The sequence below is a fragment of the Ruditapes philippinarum genome, unplaced genomic scaffold, assembly GCF_026571515.1.
Source record: "Ruditapes philippinarum isolate M1 unplaced genomic scaffold, ASM2657151v2 ctg39_1_1_1_1, whole genome shotgun sequence".
Taxonomy (NCBI): domain Eukaryota; kingdom Metazoa; phylum Mollusca; class Bivalvia; order Venerida; family Veneridae; genus Ruditapes; species Ruditapes philippinarum.
The window spans coordinates 486,554-495,755 of record NW_026867092.1 but is presented as its reverse complement, the minus strand read 5'-3'; the positions used below and the strand labels follow the sequence as shown (position 1 = coordinate 495,755).

Sequence of the window (9,202 nt, the reverse complement as noted above, 5' to 3'; positions counted from 1 at the left end):
CCTAGTTGGTCGAAAGTCTCTAGTGGTAAAGCAAACCTTACGTATCACATTTAAGGTTCCATGATAACCGCCATATGAACACATCTGCGGATGTTCCAAAATTCAAAATTGTACCAGTTCATTTTGAATGTTGAATTCTGCTTAAACCGGTCCTAGGGGGCGTGGACGGTAGTCCATGAACAGGCTCAATCAAACCGAGCCTGCAACATTTTCAAATTTGACGTGTAAGGCTTTTTATTTTATCTATTTAAAGACATTGTGGCGCCGGCTGGACAGACTGGAAGTTAAGGGTGGTATGATTTATCGTAGGTTTGAAATAGATAACAAGTCCCATATACTCTAGTTAATTTTACCAGACTGTAAACGTAAAGAAGTCTTTTATTTCTATCATGATATATCAGCTGCAGGGCATCTTGGCTTTGACAAAATTAAACAGACCTTCTACTTGACAGGTATGACTGACGACGTACGTTTAGGACTTACGCATTGAACTCGCGCATATACACAATATCGCTCGAGAAAACATAAGAGAAACATTTAATATCAAAAGCGCCACTATGACTCTAATGCCAAAGCACGAAAATACAAAGTAGGCTACATGACCCTACTCGCCATAAAGGTGTGTGTTCGAAATTAGTTAATAAATGGAAAGGTCCATACTTGGTTACGAACGTTTTAGACGATCTCATATGCCTTGTGAAACGGTCCAAAGTTATGAAACCGAAGTGGATCAATATGGTACATATTGACCGATTGTGGCCTTATTTAGGCGTTACTATTCATCCGTGGATAACCCACGAAATTGCTCGAATGTAAAGGATATCAATAATTAAAGAAGAAGACAAAAGTCTAACGTCTAAGTATAACGAGAAATTAAAACAATGAATGTCATTAACAGTCAACAAAAAAAGCGAAAAAGAAATGTTAAAAGATTGTGTGAGCTAACTCTAGTGTAGAATATTTGTATAATAAAATTTAACAGCATGCAACTATTGAGTAGACATTAAATGGTTACTTCAAATAAACAGTGTGTAAATAGATAACAAGTAAAAATAAATAAATAACAAACAATAAATATTAATTTTACAATACTTTTCTTAACGCAACAGGAAATTTCAACAAAGCATACTTTAACAAATACATATTTATGTTTATGTATATATTTTAGACAATGGCCAAGTGCTGTCTCTGTTTGAAAGAGTTTCCAAATAAAACTGCGCTCAACAGCCATCTCGGGTCTAAATAGCACAGACGACAGACAGTGGTATGTGTGTTTTGTCTTACAGAGAACCCGGTGACCTAGAAAGACTATGCCGCACAGCACACTTTGATACTTGTAAGAATCTGTCAAGGTCTTTCTTCTTAACAAGTAATTGTCTGTTTTCCGCATTTTTTCCAGAGGACTATGTTCGCACAATATCAAAACCAGAATCATGGAATTCTGGTGATGCAATACAAGCCAAACGGCTAATGAGAATTCATATAGAAAACGAATTGGGTGGGTCGGTTAAATTCGAATTGATACAAGAAGGTTGGAGTAAGGTCATGAAACTAAGGCTGAAAGAGGAGAATAACAAAATTAAAGAAGAATCAAAGGACATATAAGAGAAACAAACACAAAATAAAGTGAAAGTATCAACACACAAGAACGTTAAAGTGAAATGAGAAGTGATATGGTGAATGTAAATGAAGAAAATATTATAAATATAGAAGAGCAAGCTGAAGATAAGAATAAGACTGAAGTGATCTTGAATAATGAAAAGCCAACTGATGATGAGAACAGTGAAAATGTTAAGATAGATAAAAAGGAGAAAGAAAAGAGTGGTGTAGAATCTGATGTTAAGATAGATAATAAGGAGATAGAAAAGAGTGGTGTAGTATCTGATAATGAGAAGGAAAATATAAATACCAAAATCCTGTTAAACAAAAGTGTTATGGAAAGTGGAACAGAGGATAAAAATATTGGAAAAGAGGAATTGAATGAAGGGTTTAAGAAGGTAGATGTAAAATGTGATGATAGACAAGTGTTGATGAATAAAAGTAAGAACAGGGACAAGAAAGAGGAAAATAAAGTTGACGAAAATGTAAAAGAAAATAGCGAGGATGTATACATTATAAAGACAAAGATGGTATACAAAATCAAAAGTGATGAACATCAGCAGAGTATAAAGAAGCACAAACACAAGAGAAAAAGGAAGAGACATCATGAAAACGAAAAGAGAAACGATCGTATAAAGACACAGAAGACAGACACTGAAAATAAAGAAAATAATTATACGGACACAAGTGAAGACAAACATGTTAAAAGAAAATCAAAATCAGAATATGAAGTCAGTGACAATAACATAATGAAGGAGTGTTTTGTACCAGTAAAATAACTAGTGACAACAAAACCCTGTTTTTGGAAGAAACACATGATAGCTTTCCAAGAGAGTTGCCACTAATGACTGACATATTGACAAAGGAACTTGAACGTGTGAACCGAAAATTAGAAATAAATCAAATGGAATTAATGAAACAAACCCAAATAAAAATAAACTTCAACGAATACATGAAAAAGAAAGAAGAGCATGTGATGCAAACCAATTGTCAAACTGTAAAAAAAGACAATGGAAAATTAGTTAATTTAGGAAGAGGAGACAATGGCATTTGGAGGAGACATACAATACCTGCTGACAAAGAATTAATAGATAGAGAATTGCAAGAGTTGGAAATAGGCATACTTATTACAGGAGTCATGCCAATTTGTCCTCTAGGACGCTGAGATTGGGGACAAATGACGCAGTACAGTTTACCAGAAATAAATTTTTCATGGCCCCATCGAAACTGGCAGCAGATGACGCTCGCTTGATCGAAAACTGTTTGCGTGGAAATATGCTGCTTTGACGTTAGAAAAAGAAACCGAAGGCTCGGTTGATCCTAGAATGTCTAGAGCGTATCTCCTAGACAGATTCAATTACTTGGCTTTGCCAGGGTCGGCGAAACGTGTTAAGGAAAGGAAAGAAATCGGGACATCCAGAACAAGGTTTTATTGTTACCAAACTGTCAGGGAAGTTGCAAGCGGAAAGCAAGTAACTACTGGACTAGAAAATCATATAAATTTTTAAGAGACGAAAGAAAAACATCTGAGGATTTCAAGTTAAAACTGAGGAGCATAGACGCTCCCCTTAGGCTACATACAACAGATTAAATACTCAGTGGATAGTAAAAATTGGTAAATATATGAGTTGAGAACAGGTGGTTATAATGAGTGAAATGTAACAAAGTGTTGTGTTAGTCGTAGAGTGAAACAAAGAGCTGCGTGAAAATATGAAAATTAAATAAAATAATATGTAATTTTGTATAAAACAGAAAAATTAACTGTTGAGTTTTGAAGTTGAATGTTTTAAGGTTAAAGTATTATCACAATCAGTGTTAATTTAAAACAATTTACACATGACGTTGTGAAACATTAAATACGACACTGTTAAAAGCGTTTAAAAAATTACGATATTAAACATTAGAATGTTTTTGTGTAAATTTTCAAGTAATTGTTTAAATTTAAAAGTTTAAAATTGTATGTTGTACAAAATTTCATAGTTTAATATAAAATGTTGTTTAAAACTCTCTATAATTACTTCCAGGATAATAAGTGTTATCTATGTCTCTGGTTTTATGTGCACATGTTCAAAAGACAAAAACCTTAATCATAATCCAAGAGGATTACTTGCAACGTAGGAGGGGGAATGTAAAGGAATGACTTGTACTTGAACATTTTATGTACTGTTATGTTTGTTAAACATCTAAACAGTTGTGTTTACTCTACACTAAACAAAAGTTCTAACCGATCACCCTGAGTTTTCGCTTATATATGAAAAAAGAATAATACCAATAGATCCGACTTTTATTTTATTTCGAAGAGAATGAACACATTGAGAATAATAAAAGTATAACATTTTCTATTTAAATAATACTTTATCGAAATTTAAAAAAAAAAAAAATTATAACCAGCCACTCACCTTTCTGATAGAGGCTCCAGCATTCATCATTCTAACTGCTACGACACAACCCTGTATCGACATTCGTGCCATGTTGTAGATTTTTTCACTTATAAAGTTAACAAAGATTTATGCATTGTAAAATTTAATACTCACCGCGCTCTGCACGAAAATTTCGTGCCAAAATGTGTAAACCGCGCCCTGTCTCCCGCGTGAGTGCATGGAACCGTATTAAATTATTTTCTTTCCACAAATCGGTAGAAAATGACACAAAAATCACCTCTGCAAAATTTTATAAGGATCTATTGACCCGTTATAAAATAATCAAAACTTAAAAAGTGATCGGTTAGAACTTTTGTTAAGTGTATCAGGTCGTTAGAATATATATGACAATTGTTAACAAATAAATTTACCTATAGTTCTGTCAGACTTATGCATAAGAAAAGAGATTGGCATTCAATGGCATGTGTAAATATCTGGTAGAACGTCATTTATTGACTGGTAACAACTGTGGAACACCGAAGAGAATTTTTACATTTTCCTTTCAAATTTATCACTATCAGCGGAAACTTGAATGAGCAAATGAATCATAAAATTAACCTAAAGGTGTTATTGTTTAACAAAACTAATTATGTTATTTGTCAAACTGGATTTTATATGGATTACTCTGAATACGTAACTGGCTACAGAAAATATCTTTTGAGGCAGAGACTATTTGAAAAATAGCGCTGTCAAAACTTGTAAACAATACGCCATTGAAGGTCAAACAAGTTCAACTTGGTTTTGCAACGTAAAGCTCGAGGATATGATTAAAGACTGTGTTAGTCAGGCTGATTTTACGAAGATGAAGACTAATGTTCTTGTAAATCATTACAAGTTGGACAGTGCTGAGAAGTATTCTCGAAGAGAAAACATCAGGATAGGGAACTTTGAGCCATCTGGCGACCTGATTGATGCTGTAATTGATATGCATTTGATCATAATAATAGGGTCTGTTCGTTATGTCCGTATCAAGCTATTTGGTAATGAATTTCACTACTTATTTGAATGTTCGTACTTTAATTGACATAAGACGTAAAATCTCTTCTTCCGCAGGTTTTACACTCATCCCAATATTTTTAAAATTGACACATTAATAATATTGTGATAAAATATTCTTCTAAATTATCTTTATTTTTGTAAAAACATTATGTTAAAATTTAGATAAGTAAACTTCTCATTCTCCGTTCTCATTTGTTAGCAATATAAAATTACATGTTGTATTGAATCCAGAACTTGAAATGAACCAACTTATGATCTTCCTTTTTGTTTTATTAAGCTAGTTCATACTTTGTATTTTTATATTTTGTGAATTATTAGTGAATTTTTTGGACCTGTTATTTTTTCTGTTTGTTTGTTGTTTATAAACCAGTTGCATATCATATTGCCTTGGTTTAATAAAAACTGAAACTTAAACTGTAATTACATAGAAAACAAGAGCGAGAATTTGATTAAAACAGTATAAAAAACCTTATTCCATAATTTTGAGCCCACGTTTTATACAAATGAAAAAAAAAAATGCTTTTATGAATATTTTCTTGAACACATTACTTTGTTTTGACCTAGGTCAAATTTTTCGCATTTACAAGGCCCAGAACTTCTTAGCGCATTGTTACGGGGAATACGAAAGCTAAATCATTTTTATTTACTAGAAAAGTGGTCTTTATTTTAAATAGTACTTCAGATCACTATTGCATTAATACTTTTTTTACTTTGAGGTTTCTTTATTACCAAGGGAAAATTTAAAATTTTGTTTTTAATTTTCGCACCCCCAAACGGTGGGGACTTTTTTGATTATGCTTTATCCATTGCCGGAGGTCCGAATGTAATGAACGCAATCTGATTTGGCTGGGAAAGGTTTATAATATAAGCTGGCTTGCGGTCATGTCGGACAGTCCCGTCCATTTCGGAAGTTTACTAGGTTTAAATTTGAAACGGGGTCTAGAGCGGTTGAAACACTATTTGCAGAAGTACATATCAAAATTGCAGTATTTTTTTTTTTTAAACATATTTTTTAACCAAGTACAGTATCGTCAGAATTTGCTATTTGCGTATGCTCACCACACTTTGCAAGAACTTGCGCCAAAAAAAATTTACCCACCAAAAAATTTCCCCTTTTTGGGAAAGGAAAATTTTTTTTTAACCCCTTTTTAAGAAACCGGGTTTAAAAAGTTGACAAATTTTGTAAAAAGTTCTTTTATCTTGATTTTTATCCCTTTTATCTGTAAAATTTAAAAAATGGAAAAAAAAAGGACTTTTTTTATGCAGTTCGTTTTTAAAAAAATAAAAACCCAAACGCTAAATGAAAGCCCAATTATTTTTTTTTAAAGAAACGAATAACAAAACATAGGGCATTTTTCCTTTGTTCTTAAAGAAAATTGAAAAAAAAAGGGTTTAAAGTTTAAATTTTTAATTTTTCCCTTTTGGAAGAAAGAGAAAAAAGGGCCGAAAATCATTTTAAAACAAAAAATTAAAATATTTCTATAAATTTTAAAAAAGGAAATTTTTTTTTAAAAAATTCGGGTGTTTTTTTTTTAAAATTTTCCTTTGGGGTTTGGGCCCGGGTTTAACCCAAAAAATAAAAGGCCGTCCGACTTTAAAAAATTTTAGTAAAATTTCCATCCAAACCCTTTGCCATTTTTTAAAACGCTTGGGGGTTCATTAAAAAATTTAACCCCCCAAAAGATTTTACTTTCCCTCGAAACACAAAATAAACTTCGATGCTTTTTTTTTTTTATCAAATTTTTTTTTGTAAATTAAAATAATAAAAACTTTTTTAAAGGAGGAAATTTTTTTTTCAAATTAAAAATACGTTAAATTTTTTAAAATTTGAGGTGAGGGGAATTTTTTTTAAAAGGGAAATTTAATTACCCAAAATTTTCTTAAATTTTTCCCTGGGCTTGTTTTTTTTGATTAACATTTTAAACAGTTTTAAAAAAACCCAAATATTACAGAATTTTGGGAAAACCGGGAAAAAAAACCATTTTGTCCAAAAATCCCAAATTCCTATCAGAAACAAACAAAAAATTTTCCCCATGTAAAAAAAAAAAAATTTGGGTTTTGGGGTTTCGCCCCTTCGTTGAGGGTTTTTTTTTTTTTCTTATAAATTCGAGTTTTTAAAAGGGGAAATCTCGTTTTTTTCCTTTTTGATTGAAAATGGTTAAAAAAAAAGTTTGAAAATAAATTTAAAATTTTTAAGGGAAAATCCCGAAATAAAAAATTAAAACCTTTTTTTAAAAGATATTTGGGAAAAATGATAGAAATCGAAAAAAATTTTTGGTTTTTTGCTGTAAAATAAAATCATAAACAGAAAAATTTTATTTTAAAATGAATAATTCCCCAATCTTGGGTGCCCTTTTTAAAAAAGGTTTAAATTTTTTAAAAACCAATTTGGGAATAAAATTTCCCATTTTTAAAAAAATTTCCCCCCAAAAAATTAAAAGGGGCCCCCCTTGGGGAAAAACCCAACCATAAGGGGTTAAAATATTTTTTAAATCCCCCACCCCCATGAAAATTTTAAGACTATTAACCCCGTAAAATTTTTCCCCCGGGGGAATTTATTTTTCCAAATTTCCTTTCAATTTTCCCGGAATTGTAAACAAAAATTGTAAAAAATTTTCCAGCCTTTTAAGGGAAAATACCCATACCCGGTTACCCTTTTGCAAAAATTCCTGCTCAAAGGGTCCCCTCTTTGAACATGCCCCAAGGGCCCATTTTTCTTTTTTAAAAAAAAACCCAGCGATGGAAAAACAACCCAAAGAAAAAATTCTATTGTAATAAGGAAAAAGGAGGTATGACACGTAAGGAAAAGATGTATACCACGGAACACTAGAATGTTTTATTTATGTTATGTGCCTGATTGTCATGTGCCCGTATTTTCAATGTTCATATACATATCATACATATTTAATATGTTCTTCGGACAAATGGCAGTATATTGTCAAAAATAAATGAAAAACTTCATAAAAACACCCTACTTTCGGTTTTTGCAGCGGCACGGGCTACCTCTCTTCAATTTGAATTTTTATATCACAAGTACCCTCTCATTTTTGAACACATAGGTACCCCCTCAAAGCACGATATATGCCTTTTATTTGCGTTAGTCGTTAAGTATGTATGTGATATTTCTTACTTTTATGTAAATATTACATACTTAGCGATTAACGCACATACAATTAATTATTCAAACTGGTCAAGACGTTATCATACAGTTTTGTTGATATAGTTTGACAGTAATTATACTCTTTATCTCTGTCATTTGTACGAAACAATTCTTAAATAGCAATGCCTATGTTTATTTTATTCAGCACAATCAAAATTTAAAGACAATAAATTTTTTCTTGATTCTTGATGAAAATTACAGAAGGATTGAAAAGCAGAGTAATTACTCGGTCACAAATTGTATGTTTTTGTTTGGTTCATTTAACACATTACGTATAATATTACATAGCAGCTTTACAGACAATCATTTATCTCGGTTATGTTATCTTATTGCTGTCTTAATGTCAGTAACTTGCATTATATGTGACAGCAGTAATTATTCAAATCCCCAGTCTCAACAATTTATTGGATTTGACCGGCATATTTTTCTTTTGTCACCACCAATAACAAAAAAGTAATTGTACTTTATTTAATACGTCTATTTGTTTTCTTCCATATTGAAGAAGTAAAAATTATTGTTATTGAAAATTACACATGTTTAACATTTAATGATTTGTTTTTCGATAGTGCAATTTTCATTTGGATTCTTTTTAAAACTGGGTCAAGAACTTCTCGTTGTTTTGAAGAATTTAGATGAAGTTCAGATAGAAATATAATCGGCCAGAAATCTTTTCCTATTTTATCATATGCTCTTTGACAATTAAATGACTAGAAAACATATTTAACATTTATTTTTTTAAAATATGAACCCCTGGATACTTTTGTCAAATGTCGTTTTAATGTCAACGGTTAATCTCAATTGAAACCAAGACAACGTTTGTTAAAACGCATTTCTAAAGGAAGTAATGAAACAGTCTAAAAAATCTGTATTTTAATTAAACTGCGTAGTGTGTATAAAAACCCAAAAATATTATCAGAAGTTACTAAAAAATTTTTTGGGAAAAAATTAAAAATTTTAAAAAATGAAACTTTTTAAAATTCTTTTTCAGAAATTTGGGGAATTCCCTTTTTTGTCTTTTCATTTT

The 9,202-nt window shown here is 31.2% G+C and overlaps 1 protein-coding gene across 1 annotated transcript; it reads left to right on the top strand.

Annotated features, from left to right (window-relative positions):
- Nucleotides 1–1,661: 1,661 nt before the first annotated feature.
- On the top strand, nucleotides 1,662–2,378 carry LOC132734818 (protein starmaker-like). The gene has a single exon (XM_060721671.1). It carries the CDS (start codon nucleotides 1,662–1,664, stop codon nucleotides 2,376–2,378), a length of 717 nt encoding a protein of 238 aa, XP_060577654.1.
- The last annotated feature ends 6,824 nt before the right edge of the window (nucleotides 2,379–9,202 follow it).

What these genes read in the sequence shown, in the direction of transcription:
- LOC132734818 (XM_060721671.1), top strand. Translation starts at nt 1,662, where the DNA reads ATGAGAAGTGATATGGTGAATGTAAATGAAGAAAATATTATAAATATA.